Source organism: Crotalus tigris, unplaced genomic scaffold, assembly GCF_016545835.1.
Source record: "Crotalus tigris isolate CLP2741 ecotype Arizona unplaced genomic scaffold, ASM1654583v1 scf7180000017596.1218436, whole genome shotgun sequence".
Classification (NCBI taxonomy): domain Eukaryota; kingdom Metazoa; phylum Chordata; class Lepidosauria; order Squamata; family Viperidae; genus Crotalus; species Crotalus tigris.
Genome location: NW_024096501.1, coordinates 775,340 through 796,969, shown reverse-complemented (window position 1 = coordinate 796,969; position 21,630 = coordinate 775,340). Strand labels below are relative to the sequence as shown.

General features: G+C 42.3%; 1 protein-coding gene across 5 annotated transcripts in view; it reads right to left on the bottom strand.

Annotated features, from left to right (window-relative positions):
• Nucleotides 1-21,630, bottom strand: part of TBC1D4 (TBC1 domain family member 4) — a 98,411-nt gene that overhangs the window by 45,892 nt on the left and 30,889 nt on the right. For 4 of the 5 annotated variants that reach the window (XM_039365856.1, XM_039365866.1, XM_039365875.1 and 1 more), the window contains exons 2-4: nt 9,030-9,620; nt 7,084-7,173; nt 3,032-3,136 (exon numbers count right to left, since the gene is read on the bottom strand). In XM_039365856.1, coding sequence (XP_039221790.1) covers nt 3,032-3,136; nt 7,084-7,173; nt 9,030-9,620 — 786 coding nt within the window. Of the gene's footprint in view, nt 1-3,031; nt 3,137-7,083; nt 7,174-9,029; nt 9,621-17,475; nt 17,497-21,630 lie in introns of those variants that run through there. The other variant, XM_039365894.1, reaches the window with a different exon arrangement.

Genomic DNA, 21,630 nt, shown 5'->3' with positions numbered 1-21,630 from the left:
AAGAACAACATCGTGGCTTCAAAATCTAAGGGACTGGTTTGGACAAAATTCAGCAGCACTTTTTCGTGCGGCTGCTGATAAAAACAGGATCGCCAACATCCGATAACGGATATGGCACAAGAAGAAGAATTGGTCAAGTGTGTTTGGACACACGAGGAATTTGTCTCTGGTGCATAAGCTCTCAGTGTACACACAAACAACAAAGCGACAGGTCATAGATCATAGATTATAGTTACAATCATTAATCGTACGATACAATAATTCTGAATAATTGTCTGAAGCTGACTTCTGGCCAGCTGAAACTGAAACACAAGCAGCCCTCGACTTACGACCGCAATTGAGCCCCAAATGTCTGTTATTAAGTTGTTAAGCGAGTTTTACCCCATTTTACAGCCTTTCTTGCCACCGCTGTTAAATGACTCACTGCAGTGGTTAAATTAGTAATCGGGTTGTTAAGTGAATTTGGCTTACCCTTTGACTTTGTTTTGTCAGAAGGTTTCAAAAGGGATCATGTGACCCCCCTGGGATGCTGCAACGGTCATAAATATGAACCAGTTACTCAGCGTCTGAATTTGGATCACATGAGCACGGGGTTGCTGCAAAAGCCATATGTCATGGTTCCGACAGATGAAACTCTTCAAAGAACTGCCGAGGCATTGTTTACCATAAAGAATCTTTATTCGAGAAGCATAGCATCGGCAGATACATAGCCAAAGCCAAAATCTGAATTCCCCTCTCCTAAGCACATAGTATCAGAGCACAATTGCCTCCTCTAATTTACAGTCATAAATCACATTCTCCAATTAGTTTGAAATGCAGGCTCTCCCTCCAGTTCTCCAGCCTGCCAATTCTTATCATCTCTTATTTCAAAAAACCTTGATTCCCACACTGGTTACAGTATTGCTATGTCTAACTAAACTCCCAGGCACATTCCTCCTCCCCCCACCCAAGTATCATCTAATTCTAACTCTAATTCTAAGAGTAAAACATAAGAAGGAAAATGGCTGCATCTCCACATGTTGTCAAAGCAGAAACATTTGATGTTAGCAGCGTTGACATTGTAACTGTGAAAAATGGCCATCAGTCAGTTTTTTTCAGTGCCGTTGTAACTTTGAACGGTCACTAAATGAACTGTTGTAAGTTGAGGACTCCCTTTAAAAACTTCCACTGGGCAGTGGCTCAGTTCTGAAGGCTGTCCTGGATCCATCACTCCAGAGATAACCCCAGAGTTTTCCTAGCAAGCAAGGCCATCACCCCAGTGCACTGAAAATAATCCAACTGAAATGCAAAGCTCTCGCCAGCTGATGTTCTGACTGCAAATATGGAGAAACGTATTTAGTGTCTCATTCTCATCCTTGCCCAGGACGTCCAGCGAGAGAGAATCACCATTTCTAGCAACGGCTTCTTGTAATAGTAGTAATAGTAGTAGTAGTAGTAGTAGTAGTAGTAGTAGTAGTAGTAAATAATAATAATAATAATAATAATAATAATAATAATAATAATAATAATAATAATTGACAAATTTGCTATTAGTCAATTGCAAAAGGCGGCCTTATTAGGAACTGCTTCCATCCTGCGACGATACCTGTAATACCATCAAACATCCACATCTGCCTATCCCAGGTCATGGGTAAGGACTCGATAGGTAGACAAAATGCCAAATCCAGTCTGAACATCTGGCTGACTGTGCGATGATCGATAATAATAATAATAATAATAATAATAATAATAATAATAATGTTGGAAGGGACCTTAGAGGTCATCTAGTCCAACCCCCCTGCTCAGGCAGAAACCCTATACCATTTCAGACAAATGGCTGTCCGGTCTCTTCTTAAAAACTTCCAGTATTGGAGCATTCACAGCTTCTGGAGGCAGGTAGTTAATTATTCTCACTGTCAGGAAGTTTCTCCTTAAGTTCTAGGTTGCTTCTCTCTTTGGTTAGTTTCCATCCGTTGATCCTTGTCCTGTCTTCAGGTGCTTTGGAGAATAGCTTGACTCCCTCTTCTTTGTGGTAACCCCTGAGATATTGGAATACTACTATCATGCCCCCCCTTGTCCTTCTCTTCGTTAAACTAGACATACCCAATTCTAGCAACCGTTCCTTATATGTTTTAGCCTCCAGTCCCCTAATCATCTTTGTTGCTCTTCTCTGCACTCTTTCTAGAGTCTCAACATCTTTTTTACATCTTTCTTCTTTCAGTTGAGACATCCATACTTCCTGTGGTGGTTAACCCCACAGCTGGAGAGGTTATAAAATGCCTCAACAGAGTCAGTTCCAACGTCTGAAAATCACAGCAACAGGACTTGGGAAAGGGGAACAGAGTCTACAGATGAGAAGAGTCTCAAAGTCATGGCTGATCACCAGCCAGATCCAAGGCTGGCGGGATTTTAAGTGGCATTATGAGGAACGTGGCTTCAAGGGCCAGAAATAATTCTTCTGCTTGGTTCTGCACTGAAATTTGGTTTGGAGTATTTTAAAGGGAATACCAGTGGAAACAGTTCAACAGATGGCATGAAGATGATCAAAACTAAAGTCGGTGAGAAAAGATTGGGGAGGCCTGGGGTGGGCAGCCTTCTCCAGGCTCTTGATGGAAGGAAGACACACAGATGGCCCAAAAAGAGACAGGATTTCAGGAGGGTAAATTTCAGTTGAATGAGGAGAAACATTTCAGGGCAGGGGGTCCTTCAGCTTTGCTTTACTGGCTGAAGAATTCTGGGAGTTGAAGTCCACAAGTCTTAAAAGTTGCCAAGGTTGAGGACCCCTGTTTTAGTGGATCTGATCAACCATCTTACTGTCTCATTAAAACTCTTTGGGCAGAAACATGACAAGCATTGTGGGAGGCAGCTTAGGTATGTACAAATCTTTGACTCGTTCTGTTCCTTTCTCTGATACGAACCGCTCCCAACTGAAGAAACAATCAAGTCTACCAAAGCATCATATGGATCCAAAAACAGAAACAGCCCTATCTCGTTTTTTTTCCCCAGTTCTGTATCAAACAGATAATGCAAATTACGCTTTAAAGATTCTTACCAGAGATTCACTTGCACATTGGAAGACATAGCAAGCATACTGGCTTATTCCAGGTTCAGTAGATTCTCGACATATAAAACCAAAATGATCGATGTGCTTTATGCCCTAGAGAGGGAAGGAAATGGAGAAATGAAAAATATCACCAACATTTATTTCAAGCAAATTAAAGAAGTAGTGATTAAAGCCATTCCCCTGTCCCCTGTTCCCCTGACTCTAGGGCACGGTGTTCATCTCCGCTTCCTAGTTGAGGGAGCCAGCATTGTCCAAAGACAATGGTCCTGTGGCCGGCATAACTATACACCGAGGTGCACAGACTGCTGTTACCTTCCCACTGAAGTGGTACCTATTTATCTACTTGCATTTGCTTGCTTTCAAACTGCTAGGCTGGCAGGAGCTGGGACAGGAATGGCAGCTCACCCAATCACATGGTACTTGGGTCTCGAACTGCCAACCTTTCGGTCAACAAGCACAGGATCTTAACTGCTAGGCCACCATGCCCCCATTAAAGCCACTTACCAGAATATAATCAGATCCCTTTTTTTAATTTCATGAGTTTTTTGTATTGTGGGGAGCACAAAGAATGTTAGAGAAGAGGCAATGGCAGGGTAGCACAGGTGGGAGGCCTCCCTTACCACAACCACAAAACACTCCCAGGGGAGATGTAAATTCTCAGCCCCACACATTCCTCTCTAGCAGTCTTTGCAAGTCAGAAAGTCCTTTGCTTCCTCCACATAACAGCCTTCCACCTGGTGTGGGATATTATTAAATACATATTTGGAGATGTCTCTGGAGATTCTTAGTCATTCTGGTCGTAGTTGCCCCAAAGATGCTTTTCCACAAGGCAACTGGACTTCCTTGTTTTTCTTTGAAGACATTTCGCTTCTCATCCAAGAAGCTTCTTCAGCTCTGACTGGATGGTGGGGAATCAAAGATTTATACTCCTTGCAGACAGCTAGTCATTTGCATTCTTTTAGAGAGTCGTTACTGCTACCTGGAGGCTTGTCTGTGTCGTCAGGGTCACCTGAGCAGCGCAAATGAGGGTGGAGCCTTCTTGGGACTGCTGAAAGGGCTGTGTTGTAGACTAGAGATGGATGATGTCGTTACCCTCCCCCTCTGATGAGCTAGGGCTGTTCAATTTTGACATAGATGGCCTCTTTGACCCCTTTTTTCAAACCAGCGTGGACTTTGCTGTCTTCAAAAGAGTGGCCTTTGTCTTTTAAGTGCCAATGGACTGCTGAATCTTATCTTGATGGGTTTGTTCTCCTATGTTGTGCCATATGTTTATGAAGAGGTTGTTTTGTTTCCCCAATGTACAAATCTGCACATGGCTCACTGCATTATACTGCATATATCACATTGCTCAGTTTGTGTCTAGGTGTTTTATCCTTTGGATGGACAGAAAGTCCAGTTCCTTGTGAAAAAGTGGGACACATGACTAGAGAGTAACCCAATTTAAGAAATTAATTCCATTCATGAAAGGAGAGCCACCTCTTCGCCTTAGCTGCACACGTTTTGAGGGTGTCCCCACCCTCTCACCACTCAAAGGCTTCAGCTTGGGGAAAAATGTCCCTCTTTTCCCGGCAGTCAATAAATTCTGAGTAGACCTGCCCGGTGTTTCCTTCAACAGCTTGTTGTAGAGGCTCTGTGGCCCAGCATAAGTGCTCAGTCGGTCGGAAGGCGCCTGTGAGATGCCAGAACAACATATATCCCTTATTTATTGTTCTCCAGAGAACAAGGAAGCATAGAGGAGGCTTTTCATGAGCCATGAGCGCTGCTTTTAGTGTTTACACTGCCTGTCAACTTGCACAGATTTTACAAATGAAGCTTCCTGTTTAAAATCAAACCAGGGCAGTGCACTTCCCCCACCTGAAACCCGTTTGAAGTCGTGCTGCTATTTCAGTGCAAAAAAAACCCAGAAGAGACTAAGATGCGCACATACTTTAGGAACTCTCAATCTGGCCACAAAGAACTCTGCCTGGTCATTTAGTAGAAGACAGTTGGCCCAGACCAGATATGGAGATTTAGTATGAAAGCTCAACTTTCTTCTACATTACAACCTTCCAGAATCGGTTCGTTACGAGTCTCGTCCTTCTGACTAGCACGAATTGTTGGGTTGAGCTTGAAGCCCTCGCGGGGAGCCATGACTAAGCAGATCTGAAGAAAACCAGATTGGAGACGGATGTCCCCAAGAAAGAGGATGAGGCATCTCACCTGTTTGCTGGCTTGGGAAGGGGTCTTTGGTGCTTGCCCCTCCCCCCCCAGTCAAGCTCAGGAAATCAGGAGTCTGGGCAGATCAAATGAATGTAGCTTTACGGTACAGGTGGTCCTCGATTTACAAAAAATCATGTACTGAACATGCAAAGTTACAGTGGCACTGAAAGAAGTGACCTATGACTGCTTCTCACGCTTAACGACCATTGCAGCATCCCCAAGGTCACGTGACCAAAATTCAGACGCTCGTCAGCTGACTTATATTTGTGACGATTGCAGTGCCCCAGGGTCACGTGATCACCTTTTGTGACAAAGTCAGAGGGGGAAGCCCAATTCACTTAACTGCGTTACTAACTTAACAAGCCCGATTCACTTAACTGCGTTACTAACTTAACAACTGTGGCAAGAATGGTCGTAAAACGGAGCAAAATTCACTTCACAAATGTTTCTCTTAGCAATGGAAATTTTTTGGATCAGTTGTCGTCGTTAATTCGAGAACCACCTGTATGCTATGTTTTTACAAGAATCTGAACTGGTAAGGGTCAAAGCCGTTGAAGACATGACTGTTGAAGTAAAGACAAGGATAGAAAAAGCCTGAACAGCATTCTTCAAAATGAAAAAGGTCTTCTGCAGTCAAGACATAAGGCTAAGACTGAAAATCAGGCTTGTCAGATGCTCTATTTTTTTTCTATCCTGCTCTATGGAGTAGAGAGTTGGTCTCTGACAGAAGACCACCTGAAGAGACTAGAAGCATTTGAAATGTGGATTTACAGGCAGCTGTTACGTATAAGCTGGGTTGACAAGATCAGAAATGAGGAGGTGATAAGCCGCCTGGGAAAGCCAAGGAAAATCATCAAAACAATTAAAAAATGAAAATTAGAATATTTCGGACATGTGATGCGACACCCAGAAAAATACGACATACTCCATTTAATCCTCCAGGGAAAGATGGAAGGCAAATGAGGTCCAGGCAGAAGAACAACATCGTGGCTTCAAAACCTAAGGGCACTGGTTTGGACAAAACTCAGTAGCACTTTTTCGTGCGGCTGCTAATAAAAACAGGATCACCAACATGATCACCAATGTCCGATAACGGATATGGCACAACAAGAAGAAGAAGGGTCAAAGCTAATGGGCAGTAGATAAGAGCCAAGGGAATTCAGGGTGGGCTGGACTTAGATCTTTTGTCGGTGCAAAGGAATTTGAGACTGATGACGTCTTTTACTCCTCCCTCAGCCTGGTCCTGCAGCCCCTTTTGTGAACACAACCCTCATCTTGGTGATTATCTAGGACAGGGGTAGGCAACCTTGGCTCTTTTATGACCTGTGGACTTCCAGAATTCCTGAGCCAGCATGGCTCAGCATGGAAACCTCTCCCTTTCTCCTCAGCATGGCTGGCTCAGGAATTCTGAGTATTGAAGTCGACAAGTCATAAAAGAGCCAAGGTTGCCTACCCCTGATCTAGGAGGTACAATTCCCAAATGTGTCCCTGCCCACTCCCCCACAATTGAGACTCCTTTTTCATAAAAAGCTACATTTGCCAGCAGGGGCCAAATCCCACACCTAAAAGAAGAAAACAAGGAGGGGGAAAAAAGCAATCTAAAGCAGTGTTTCTCAACCTTGACAATTTTAAGGCATGTGGACTTCAACTCCCAGAATTCCACAGCCAGCAATGCTGGCTGTGGAATTCTGGGAGTTGAAGTCCACATGCCTTAAAATTGTCAAGGTTGAGAAACACTGATTTCTAAGGTCATCTAGTCTCCTCCTCACATTGGCTAGGTCTTCAAAATGTAGGCTGTTCAAAACCTGTCCCCAAGCTGGGATTTCAATTGTGCTTCTCACCTGAGAACATGAGGAGATGTCTTTGAAGTTCTTCTCCAACACAACGGATTTGCTGTCTGGACTGATGAGGTTAATTTCAAACCGACCCACCTTCGAAGAGAAAAACATGTCAAAGCAGGAGGTGATGCGTAATATCTTGGACAAGCTGCTCTGAAAATCTGGGGCCAGCTCTGAAATATTTCCTCACGTAGCTTATTAAAGGCATGTAAAAGGGAAGCTTCCCATAACAGTTGTTCTGCCAAGAACGAGGCAGAGGTGCTGGCAAGAGACTGCTTGACTAACCCTCTAAAAAATGAGAAAGGCTGGCAGAGGCCCTCTCCAGCCCTTGGCTTCAGTTTCAGAGAGCAGGAGCTGCACCAGGATCTTCCAAACACTGCTTCCATTTTTTCTCTCAACTCCCACCTTAGTATTCATTTCTTGGCGAAAGTAACTGACATCAGCTTGTGCCCTCCATCAAAATACAAAACAATCCATCAATCAGGTTGCCAAATGTTCATTGCTGTGGGCCTCTCCAGAGCGTAAGAGCCCCTTTACTTAATCCCTTACATCAGTGGTTCTCAACCTGTGGGTCGGGACCCCATTTGGGGTCGAACGACCATTTCACGGGGGTCGCCAAACAATGCAGTCCGCCATTTTTTTCCCCTTTTCCCTAGCTGCGCTACTCCCTTTTATTCTATTAGCTTTTGAAACCCAATAGAATAGACTCTCTTGAATAGAGTTTAATTCTATTGGCTTTCAAAAGCCAGTAGGAATTGTCCAGGCTGTCTCTGCCGTGCTGAGCCCGCCAAAAGTCCCATTCTGCAAACGGTGCTGCACCAGTTGAGTAGTCCTCGACTTACGACCGGTTGGGGGTCGCGGCATTAAAAAGGTTGAGAACCACTGCCTTACATGTCAAAGGTAATTGTAACACCTTCTTCCATTGATCACTGATCAGAGATGGAGACCAGGAGCTGTCTCTTTTCACCAACTGCTAAGTACGGGCTATAAAAACACAACTGTTTTTCTGTCTCTGTCTCTCCCTCTCTTTCTCCCCCCCTCTCTCTCCTCTGCATTCTTGTGTTTACCTCACAACAATGTAATTTCAGCCTATCTTAAAGAGCTGGAGATTTTTTTAAGCCAGAATAATTTGCTTCTAGCAAGTCTCTTCCTTCTCTTTGCATCTTTACTCTTCAACACCCCAAAAGATACAACTCCCCCAGGACATGTATGCAATAATACCCCTTATTCTGACTCTCAAATCTCTCAGTCCTGTAGGAACTGGCAAAATTCAAACTCTTTTAAAAAAGCAACAATCCAAATGAAATGAGGTGTTGTCTTACCTGAACGCCTTTTCTCAGCACGGAGATGGATAATCCACCAGTGGGTTGAGATTGTATTCCTGCCCAATCAGATCAGTCAGCCAAAGTTGTCATGCCCATCCTGGACCACGAGATCCCCAGTCTTGACACGAGCGAAGCCATTGACTGACAGCAAGACATTGTGGCTCAAACTAACTAACCCTAGACCTACATGACCTATAAGGGTGGGCGTGGATTATCCATCTCCGTGCTGAGAAAAGTCCTCATAGCCACCGGGTCTTCTACAAAAGACCTCCCAAATGGCACCCCTCAGTTCGCAACTACTGAAGCATCAAAGCACTACAGCTGTATATCCATTTTAACCAAATGGATATAACATTACGTTTTGCAAGAGCACTGAATCATCCAGAGCAGGGGTAGGCAACCTTGGCTCTTTTATGACTCATGGACTTCAACTCCCAGAATTCCTGAGCCAGCCATGCTGAGGAGAAAGGGAGAGGTTTCCAAGCTGAGCCATGCTGGCTCAGGAATTCTGGGAGTTGAAGTCCACGAGTCATATAAGAGCCACGGTTGCCTCCCCTGATCCAGACCAAACATGACCCCAACAGGACTGTCCATCCCCACTGGGTCCATCAGAAATGGCCCTACCTGAAACAACATTGTCCTGTTTTTTTCAGAGTCTGAGGGCTGGACGTGGCTCGGGGCGCTGGCATGGCGCCTTCGGGATGAAGGCTTGGAGTTATTCTCCTGAGCTCTCCTCTGCAGGCTGGCAGCGCTGCTGCAGCGAGAACGGAATTCCAGCTGTTCCTCCATTCCTGAGTCCTCCAGGATCCGCTCTGGGAAAGAGGTCCGGCAGCTGGTCAAACTGGCCAGGTTGGTCTGGCTGCCCACGATGAACATCCCCTGGGTGCCTCCACTGGAACCCTCCATCTCCTGAAAGGGACTGTCCAAGGGGGAAGAGGGTCCATCTTCCCATGTCATGAGGTCCACGCTGGACTCCGTGCTGCCGTGCTCGCTGAGCAGCTTCAGGCGCTGACGTTCGTGCAGGTGGAACTTCTCGATGCAGTCGTCGATGAGGGAGGAGGGGGCCTTTTTGTGGGCCACTGTCACCTTCCCACAATAGAGGACCTCAAATTTTTGGGAGTTGTAGAAGGCATCTTCATTTTCTTTATTGGGCTTCACATCTTCTTTGAGGGCTGCTTTGGAAGCCTGTCTTATACTACTGATAACATCTGGAACCTTAAGAAGAAAGCAAAAGGAAGAGAGAGAATAACATCACGAAGGATGCTTAAAGTGCAGCGAAAACACAGAGCACAAGTGAGGCAATTCCCGCATGTGTTACAACAATGCCCAGAATTAGTTTGTAGTCCTGAATTCAAAAGAGCGTGGAGAAATCAGAGCAATTTTCAACTCAAGGTAACCTTGACCTGCCCAGCCTTCTCTGGCAGAACCACAATATTTGATTCCTTTGTTCCAAAGATGCTTTTTCAAAAGGCAACTGGATTTTCCTTGCTTTCTCCTTGAAGACATTTTACTTCTCATCCAAGAAGCGTCTTCAGTTCTGACAGAACTGAAGAAACTTCTTGCATGAGTCAGTACTGAAGAAGCATATTGGATGAGAAGTGAAACGTCTTTAAGGAAAAAACAAAGAAAGTCCAGTTGCCTTTTGAAAAAACATATCTGCAAGTTCAAACGAGATATGAAAAAGATGTTAAAACAATGGGGTTTTATAAAGAACAGACGGAATTTGATCAGATACTGCTAAAAACAGATGAAAAGTTGATTAAGAAACTCTATAGATTTCTGTTAAACTTAAAGACGCAGGAAGAACAAGTAAAAGAAACAATGATAACATGGGCAATGAACTTTGGATATAATATAGAATTAGAAGACTGGCAAAAGTTATGGGAAAGAAATATTAAATTAACTAAAGCAGTGGCATATAAAGAAAACTTATATAAAATGCTTTACAGATGGCATATGACACCAGTGAGATTAGCAAAAATGTATCAAAATAATTCAAACAACTCTTGGAAATGCAAACAAAGACCAGGTGGTACTTATTATCATATCTGGTGGACATGCCCTAAAGCAGTGGTTCTCAACCTGTGGGTCGGGACCCCATTTGGGGTCGAACGACCATTTCACGGGGATCGCCAAACAACGCAGTCCGCCATTCCCCCCCCCCTTTCCTTAGCTGTGCTACTCCCTTTTATTCTATTGGCTTTTGAAAGCCAATAGATTAGACTCTCTTGAATAGAGTCTAATTCTATTGGCTTTCAAAAGCCAATAGGAATTGTCCAGGCTGTCTCTGCCCTGCTGAGCCCGCCAAAAGTCCCATTCTGCAAACGGTGCTGCACCAGTTGAGTAGTCCTCGACTTACGACCGGTTGAGTAGTCCTCGACTTACGACCGGTTGGGGGGTCGCAGCATTAAAAAGGTTGAGAACCACTGCCCTAAAGCAAAAAGATTTGGGGTTAAAATGCTGTACATTTATGGTTGGAGAAAATAACTAAAAAACAAATAGACTTTAAGCCAGAATTATTTTTGTTAGGAATAATAGGAGCAAATTATGAGAAAGATTGCAGATATTTAACACTGGAAAAATGAAAATTTACCTTGTAAATTAAGAAAATTTTAGAGTGTTCAGAAATGGATAGATTGACTTTAAAGATAAAAGAGAAAGAAGACTCAGTGTACTTTAGAACATGGGATAACTTCTATCAATGGCTAGAAAAACGAGTCAGAGAGAAAGGAATGTGATATGTAATTTTGAATATATATTAGCAAGAACAAGGCTATTGAGTTATTAATTAACATATTGTTTATGATAATTAACAATTATCTATTATTGTTTGTTAAACATGTCAACCCAGACATTATACTGTTTGCTAAATATTGAGAATGTTATTTGGAAAAAACTCAACCCCAACCCCAACCCTAATCCTAACCCTAACCCAAATCCCAACCCCGACCCCACTTTATTCCTAACCCTATACAAACTAATAAAATCTATACGAAAAAGCATCTTTGGGACAACCATGACTTGGATGACTGAAAATCTCCATGGGCATTTGATTCCTTTCTCCTCAATACATTATATTTGGCTTTTCCCAAGCACAATGGCATTTCTCCTTGTTTCTCTATAGGAGTAGGAAGCTCTATGGACACTAGAGGCACAGTGGAAAAAAAACATAATAAATAAATATTAACTCTCCAAACTCTTGACATTAATTGCAGATTTAATTGGAAAGCCAACCCAAGCTTTGAAGTAATGTATATAATTAATACATAAAGATCTGCAACATTTTAAGGAAAACTTTGCATTTCTATATGTGTGGCAAACGAATGTATAAAGGTTCTGCTTCAGCAAAACATCAAAACCAAGAGGCAGACGTTTGAACTACCACTGAAATTCCATTTCCTTTTATCAAAAAACCAAAACAAACCCTGAAAAACCAGATACAAGAAGAACGCAACTGTCCCACGGTCTATCCTTCCAGTCACGCTAGATCAGCATTGCAAACATGCAACACTGGCTTTTTAAAGATACAAACGAGAGAGGGAGGGCTTGGAAGCTCTTCAAGGGACAAGATTATGCAAGGCAAAACTCTCTCTTGCAGTCGCAACAACAATGAAGAAAGGGAATGGAAAAAGAAGTGAAAGCTTTCTGGTCTGGAGTTGATTTGTTTTGAACAAGACGACAACAACCAGCAAAAAAAGATAATTTCCAGATACTGTTAGGTTGAAAGCCAACATCATAAATATTTCATTTGAACCTGCATCCATTTAGGAACAAAAAGATACAAAAAAATCCCTCGCATATTTATGTGAAGTCTATGCAAAGTTGACAGCTCATTTGTAAACTCAATTCCACTTCTAAACAGGAAACTTTTATTTTACTTTTGTCCAAACAATAACCTGGAAGAGCCATGAAGCCAAGGAAGTCCAGTTGCCTTGTAAAAAACCATCTTTGGGACAACGGTGACCTACATGGACTGAGAATCTCCACAGATATTTTAGAATGGTGTTTTTCCTACCCATTCTTGAACAACCCTGAGAGATACTTGAGGCTGCAGTTGACCAATCCAAGGTGATTCAATGACCTTGATGGTCAAGTGAGAACACAGATTTCTGTCTTCTTGCTCATTATAGGGAGAGATGTGTTACCGTAGTCCAGTAGTTTTTCAACCTTGACAACTTTAAGATGTCTGGACTTCAATTCCCAGACAATAGGTTACCTCGGGAATTCTGAGATATGAAGTCCACACTTTTTTTTTACAAGTTTTATTTATAATACAATTAAAAACAAACAAACATTGGATTTGACGTGACATTCCAGTATATACATTCTTATCAGATTATTCCACTTTTTACAATCAATTCTTCATCTCTACATATACATCTAAGTTTTATATGCAATACTTGTTCTAAAATAACATATATTTCTATCTTAACATTCATCTTTAATTCCAACCGTCCTCTTCAAATTCCTCCAGCGGTAAAATTTATCCCAGGTTTCATAATAAACTGATCCACATTTATCTTTTAATATCATTGTGAGCCTGTCCATTTCCGCACATGCTAAAATTTTATGTATTAACTCTTCCTCTGTGGGAATTTCCTTGCTCTTCCATTTTTGCGCTAAAGCAAGCCTAGCTGCAATCAGGATGGAAGTCCACACCTTTTGAAGATGTCAAGCTTGAAAAGCAGCTCTCTCATCAGAATAAATGTTACTATATTCCTGAGTTTTGTCTTTCTGTCTTCATACAGCACACTACAGTATAATCATGACACCTGTATCTACAGAAGACAGTGTATAGGGCAGGGGTAGGCAACTTCGGCACTTTTATGACTTGTGGACTTCAACTCCCAGAATTCCTGAGCCAGCCATGCTGAGGGGACAGGGAGAGGTTTCCATGCTGAGCCATGCTGGCTCAGGAATTCTGGGAGTTGAAGTCCACGAGCTGAGGTTGCCTACCCCTGGTATAGGTAATCCATGACTCACAACGGTTTGTTTAGTGACCATTCGAAGTTACAAAAAAGTGACATGACCATTTTTCACACTTATGACCACTGCAGCATTCCCATGGTCACATGATTTACATTTGGAGGCCTGACAACTGGCTCATATTTATGACGGTTGCGGTGTCCCAGAGTCACATGATCCCCTTTTGCGACCTTCTGACGAGAAAAGTCAATGGGGAAACCAGGTTCACTTAACAACCATCTTATTCACTTAACAGCTGCAGTGATTTACTTAGGGTGATGAGACAAGTCGTGAAGTGGGGCAAAATTCACTTAATGAATTTCTCGCTAAGCCACATCAATTCTGCGCTCAACTGTGGTCGTAAGTTGAGGACTACCTGTCTTCTAGATGTATAAAGATTCCAAATATGGGTTTATTAAATTAGTAGGCTCAAAATACTCTCTGTCCCTTCAAATGTAATACAGTGCCTTTTTCTTCTGGGGATTCTATGGAGTAAGGAAGATATTATCTAACTTTGGCCAACAGAAAAGCCCTTAAAAAGCCCATGATGTCTTCCTCTATAAGGCAAAGTAATTTACCTTGCTATGGAATTGGCAAGGATTTAAATGTGTTTCTGTGAATTATTAGTTTTGGTCACTACACAGTTTTTCAAAGATTACTCATTCAAAAATGCAACATTTCCTGATATTCAGCATACAGGGGAAATAGGTCTGTAAATGTTTGACTACCTATAGGACTCTACATACTTACAACTTTGCCACATAAGTTTAATTGATTTAAATATTGCTGAAATATTTTTCACATGCAAGAAGTTTGGTTTGGTCATTTTCTGCCTCACCTTTATCAAGCCCCTTGATAATCCAATTATATTCCCTTGATGGCAGATGAATATTTCAAGAATTGGGTTTATGAAAGTTACCCAACTTGATGAACACAAATTAATTGTCATCCTAACTATGACTCTATTTTTCAGGTCAAAATGGGAAACAAAGGTCTTTCTTCCACTCCTTAAATGTTATCGTAATGATCTTCAAAAGATAAGATTCCTATTTCTGCTAGAAAACACAGGAGAAGCTCGGTCACTTGAGGCTGGATTCAGATGCCAAGGATCTGTTCTTTAGAAGAAGACGGAGGCTACGTAAACAATTATGGAAAGTTGTTACATACAGAGCTTGCTTAACAGCCTGTATTTCTGGAGGAATCCTGTAAAACAGGAATGGTAATCTACTGTCCAATTTATCAGACCTCACAAACTTCCAAAGTAAGCCATTCCATTGATTTAATTGTTCTCTCTGTCTGGAAATTTCTCCTTAGTTCTAGGTTGCTTCTCACCTTGATTAGTTTCCATTCATTGGGTCTTGTCCTGCCTTCAGGTGCTTTGGAGAATATTCTGACCCCCTCTTTTTTATGGCAGCCCCTCAAATATTGGAACACTGCTATCGTGTCACCCCTAGTGATGGTGAAATTGGATTCTCTACTCTCAACTAGGGAAGGCTTTTGTCAAGTCATCTTCCACAAACTCAAGTGTCCTGGGAGATAATGAGGGGCTACCAAGGAGAAGGGCTTAGCTGAGGTCAAGCAATGTCATTCAGCCACCTGTAGGATGGGATTTTTCCTTAGCAGAGCTTCGGTTTTTGCAAGCCCCAAAGGACAGAATTCAGCCAATCCATACTTTGAAGACTTGGGATATGTTCCAATTCACAACCATCTCCCTAGTACACAGGTCGGCAACCTGCGGCTCCGGAGCCGCATGCAGCTCTTTGAGTCTTCCCCTGTGGCTCCCAGCCTCCTCTGCCTTTGCAGAGAGAGACAGAGACAGAGAGAGGCAATTGCGCTTCTCTCTCTCTCTCTCTCTCTCTCTCTCTCTCTCTGTGTGTGTGTGTGTGTGTGTGTTTGTGTTTTTGTGTGTGTGTGTCTGTGTGTATGTGTAAAAGAGAGTGCACTCACAGTGTTTTCCGAGGAGCTGAAAAGCTTACTGGGCGGAGCTCCTCCCTTTGCTGCATCTCTGCAGGAAGCAGGAAGGGCAGGAGAGAGCTAGCTAGCCCAGCTAGGCTGACTCAGGAATTCTGGGAGTTGAAGTCCATGAGTCATAAAAGAGACGAGGTTGCCTACCCCTGAGCTTGTTGGACAACAGCTTGAAGCTTGCCAGGTGAGCAGCAGATAGGAGGGGGGGGGAGAAAGAGAGAGAGAGGGAGGGAGAGAGAGAGAGAGAGGAAAGAAAGAGAGAGAAAGAAAGAGAGTGGGGGAAGAAGAGTGGCAGACTAAGGGCAGATAGAGAGGGAGGGAGAGAGAGAGAGAGACCCTTTAGACATCTAAAATGAAGATAACACTGCATATATCCTTTTTTACCTGTGTGTGTATGTGTATGTGTATATACATGTGTGTATATATATATATATACACACACACATACATATACATATATATATATATACACACATACATACATACACACACACAAACACACCTATAATAAAGGTAAAAAAGGATATATGCAGTGTTATCTTCATTTTAGATATCAAAAGGGTTTTGCGGCTCCCAGTGTTTTGTTTTTGGTGGGAAACGGGTCCAAGTGGCTCTTTAAGTGTTTTGGTTGCCTACCTCTGCCCTAGTAAAACTGAAATCCCAAGAGAGAGTCGGAGAAGAGAGAGAGGAGAGATCTAGGCAGGAGACTACACATGCCATGCTTTGAAATTACAACATCTGGATCAGAGTCCAGAAAGCAGCCAGAGGCTCAAGTGTGAAGGAACAGTGCAATAAAAAAATAGATATACTTCTTGCCCTGCAAGCACATGCACAGACACCGAGGAGGGAAGCTCTCTGTCAGTTCCAGATTGTGCGTCTGTCTTCCTCCTTGCACAATTGCTCAATTTGTTCCCTGCAGGAGGATTTCAATGGGCAGGTTTTGCTCACTTGGCTGCAACAGCTGCTGAAAACATAGCAGAGATATAAATACGTTTATGTATACACGACTGTCTGTGGGCCTGTGTGTATGTGCAACATTTCCCTTGAAATGTTGAAAATCCAATGAAGAATTACTTTATTCAAAGAGGATAATATATCTCATTGTGGTTTCTATTTGGAAATCACTTCTGGATTTTGCGCTTGTGATGGAAAAAGCTTTCATTTTGGTTTTGCCAACTGGATAGATTTGTTGCTGTAGAAATGGCTGGTTATATACTAATGTGTAAAAGTAAAAAGCTGAGGCTGTACTGTTGCTATTTTCTACTGTGCTAAACAGAGTTGGAAGTCAACGCCTTTTTTCCCTTTTTCCACTACTATTTCACATTTTCTCTTCCCTTTCCTTTTTCCCCATTCTTTTTATTTTTCTTTGTATTTTTATATTTTGACAAACTCATAAAATTGGTAAACCGCAAGAAAATCCAATAAAGAGACCAAATCAGAAACAAAGCTTTGTGAAATATTTAAAAACCCAGCAGAAGACTGAAACCCCAGAGCCAATCTGGGTCTGCCCCAATGGGATACTCAGCACTAAAACATGATTCAGAAACTGCTGAAGTTGCAAATATTCACACACACACATACAAATACACACAGACACACAGACACAAACCTGATGAGCACTTCTTTACTGAAGCAGAGTCAAATAATTATTCCAGCGAAAACTCTTGTAATCTGTTAAGGCTGCTTCAGCTTTTGACAATTTTTTACTTTCCCAAATAGTTGGGACTGTAAGGCAAATTTATCAAATTTTTCGGAGCCCTGAAGGTGACTTTGCAAGCCTAACACAAGATCCACGATACACAATGGAAAAAAAGGTCTTCTCCATTTGAGAAAATACCAGAAGGAAAGAGACAAGAGGGGCCTTCAATGCAAACTGGACATTGTCCCAATCACAGCAGGTTAACATAGGACAGGGGAAGGCAACTTGGGACCTCAATTCATTATCCTGGGCCCCCAGGAACCCTCTCTGACTGAAAAAAACTGGACAGGAAACTCTCAAATGTTGTACTATGCATCCAAAAACAGGCTTAGCCTAGTTTACAAAACAGCAACAACCAAGAAATCTTCTGAATTATTTCCACAAACTTAAAAAGTCTAGAAAACTCTGGATCCACTTACTGTGCACCATCATCCCACTTACCTTCATCCCAAGATACTTGAAAAATCTTAAACATGACTCCTGGGTATCCAGGATTATGGGATAGAGAGACAATTTGCTTGGCCCCCAAATGCCTGCACCAGATAGATGCTTCATTCTGCGCCTGCCTTTGGGGAAAACCTGCGGGAAAAACTGAGCTCTATCAAACCTCTGTCACCCTTGTGTCCCAAGAGAAAGACATCAGTGTTGGTATTCTGGATTGGTGATCACCTAGCTGGCTTGGAAAGATTCTACATCATCTCAAGTCTATTGTGACATCTCTACCTTCCAACATCCAGGCTGAAAGTTCTCTTTCGCTCCACTTACGATGCTCATTTGGGAAAGTGAATCTTGTTAAATGATGCTGTTTACAGTTTTGGGACAGAAGCAAACCTGGTCAAACTCAAGAGTTGCTTCAACTAATGGACAGCGTGCAAGTGAAGGAAGAACACCAGCTTTCTTAAAAGATGTTGGTTATCTAATCCAGTGGTCCTTAACCTTTTTAAACGAATCGTCCCCTTGAGCTAATGAGGAAGTTGTCATCGCCCCTGTATGGGTAGACACTGCTGCTCAATGCGCATGAAGATAAGCGATGGGTATTCACATATGTACGGCGTTCTGTACTGAAGCTAGCTGAAGGAACATTTGGAAACACAATTCAATCCACTAATAGCGAGCAATCTGATGTTTTTGTACGACATATACAGCGATTCACTGTATGAAAAAGTCTCAAAAGTGTCCCCAAAACTTCTCGTTCCATCCCCACCATGTTGCCCCCTTTTCATTCCTTCGCCCCCACGTCGCCAACGTCCCCCTGAAAAATGAAATCACCCCCTGGGGGGCAATATCGCCCAGGTTAAGAACTACTGATCTAAGTGATTATTTGTGAGGATCACTATCAACTCCAGGCAAAGTGGTCAAGTAATAGTTCTTTCTCTTGGACCCATTCCATTCTAGTGAAAATCTAGTCTCCAGAAGCTTCTCTGGAAGCCCTTCCAAATTCTACCTAGGAAGTTGGACAAACCATCATAGGTTATTTCAAATTGCTTCCAATACTGAAGGTTCCTAACAGCCTCTTAAACTGAAGTTTTTCATTTCAGAAGCTTTGGGATTTGAGCTAAGTCAGCAGAGTGTATTCTTCACCCCTGAGGTTTTCTTATGCCAGTAGGAGTCAACCCTTTCCCTAATTTGCTTTCAAAGAGATCAGCCTATGTTTGTTAACTGCTGTGGCCTGAGTTGTGACAACAGCTCCACTTCAACCTGAAAAATCTGGACTGCACCTTAACATCAAGAAAATAACAATGGTGATAACTGATGTCTGTGACATCAAGATAGCAAAGGAATTCATCTTCCTAAGCTCCAGTATCGACCAAAGTGATGACTGCAGCCCTGAGATCAGAAAGCGCATAGCACTTGGAAGAACTGTAACATCTGGCAGGAATAATATCTGGAAGAATAAAGACATCAGCCTCAAAACCAAATGCAGATTAGTTAACTCAATAATTTTTCCAATTATTACTATGGCTGCAAAAGCTGGGACTCTGAAAAAGGCAGACAGGAGAAGGGTGGATGCCTTGGAACTGTGGTGCTGGAGTGGACTATCATGCATCCCATGGATTGCCAAAATAACAAAGAAGTCCTAGACCAGTGGCCTTTAAACTTGGCAACTTTAAGGCTTGTGGACTTCAACTCCCAGAATTCCTCAGCCAGCTCTGGTGCATTCATGAGCAAATACTACCGGGCAGAAGCCCAGTCAAGACAAAATATTTTGAAATCCCTTGCAGCAAAACTGATAGCTAACAATAGCAGCGTGATAGAATTAGAACCAGCAACCCCTCACCCAAAAATCCAACACAGGACATAGCTATCAGTCACAACCCCAGAGAAGCAGGACATGACCTTTAGGACATAATAGGATTAACCCACCATCATCAGAATACCAAAAGGACACACTCAAAAGCTCATGTCAAAGTTCATGCCACAGGAACAGGAACAACTCCAAACACAAAAGCCCAAGAAGGTATAAAAGCCCACCACCCTCAGTTCCATGTGGTCAGCTGCCCCAGAACCACATTTCTTTCTGGTTCTGCAACTCAATAAACTGGAATCTTCCTTCTAAGCAGCCTCCATCTTTATTTCCAGCATCTTAGCCTCCATTTTTGTTTACTCCCAGCTGGGAACTGGACCTGATGATTTTTCTTTCAACACCTGCTTTGGGGAATTCCAACACCTTCTTTAGGCCAAATAAATCTACATCCACAGTGTCTTCCAGTCTAGTTGCCTCCTGAAAAAACACACTTTGAACAACCATGACCTGGATGACTGAGAATCTCCATAGACATTTAGCTTTGTACTTTGGAATGAACATCCTTTGAATGGTGCAGGAGTATGAAAGGATTTCCAGAAAACACTTCAGACTACAGGAACCATTTGCGCTTCAGTATGAGATGCAGACAACAGAGACTCATCCTCAACAGCCTGCACCTGTCTTCAACAGTAAAGGGACACAGGGCAGAAAACATTATGCAGCCAAGAGGCTCCACACCCATTGGCACTATTCAGATGATCCTGAGGACACTGGTAAACCTCCAAATGGCCCCAACAACTCTCTAAAAGAATGCAAGTGACCAGCAAGAAGTATAAATCCCGCCATTCCCCATCATCCAGTCAGAGCTGAGGAAGCTTCTTGGATGAGAAGCGAAACGTCTTCAAAAAAAACAAGAAAGTCCAATTGCCTCCTGAAAAAAGCACCTTGGGACTTCCAATCCAACACTTAATTCCTCTCCACAAACATTCCAATCCAACCCATAATGGCCAATCCTTGCTGTATTTTAATGAGAAGCTTCAAGAAGGCATTTTGTTCAAAGTTACAGTTGACAGGGAAGATGATGGTGATGTATAGTTATGTTTTCTTAATCTCAAGATTAGATAAGAGGAATGCTGTACTGGAGAAATAAAGCAGAGATTCATTCTGGGAAGAAGGCAATAAAAACCTAGACAAGTTCATGACGTATAAGGATATAATAACAAAGATCTGAAGACATCCAAATAAAGTATTTCTGATGGCAACGTGTACCTGTGACATTGGGAGTGGGATGAAAATGACAGATGTCTTCCAACTAATCAGCCAATCCTGGATCAGAAGATTGACTGAGGTACCATCACCAACTAAAGCATCATACAGTATAGTTTGGACATCTGATGAACATGGATGAAGGACCAGAAAAAAAATATGCTTGGCAAGATTGAGAGAAGGAGGAGGAAAAACAACATGCGGATGGATGACATCAAACAAATCACAGGAATATCATTGGAAGACTACAGCTTATATTATTAAAGTCAGATTTGGATAGCAAGCAATTGTACATACAATCATCATGAGTTGATCCCAATTTGATTGTCTGTACGTTTAAATTACCATATACAACATTATGCTTTTTAAGTTTTATGTAACTTTCAATTAATTTGATGGGGCTTATCGATTGGTTTGAAAAGTGTTTTTCAGAGAGCCAAGCAAATATGCCAGGTGACATATAGGAGATAGTAACCATTTGTGAAACTGGATCTCAGGATCTTGCAAAACAACCTTGAATTGTTTGAACAAGAAATCAAATACCTAAGCTAGGCAGGTGTTTTTCCACTACAAAATTTTTGGCAAAGCAGGATCTGTACCAGCAACATTTTGCTGCCTTAAGGTAAAACATTACATAATTAGCGGCACCAACCTTTGCTTTATTTTTAATTCCATTTTTGAAAAACACAATGCTCTCCGATAGAAGCTGTGCTTACACAATTACAGATATGTGTGAATTCCAGACTGCTGTCAAAAGCTCTTCACTTTTTTAGGGCTATTCCTGATAAAAGATGCTATTTGGACATAGGCCTAGAAAGGAATGCAGACTGCAGCCTCTACAGAACTTCTATGAACTCAAACACCATCTTTAAAAAAATATAAACTTACGCCACTAATTACCGTGTTTCTCCGAAAATAACACCTGGTCTTATTTTTTATTTTTATTTTTTGTCTCCGAAAGAGGCACTAGGTCTTATTTTGGGGGGATGTCTTTTCCCGTTTCACCTCGCTGCGGGGGCCCTGATAGCCCTGCCCAGCTGGCCCACTTCTTCTGCAGTCGCTTGCTGCCGCTCGCACGTGTCACA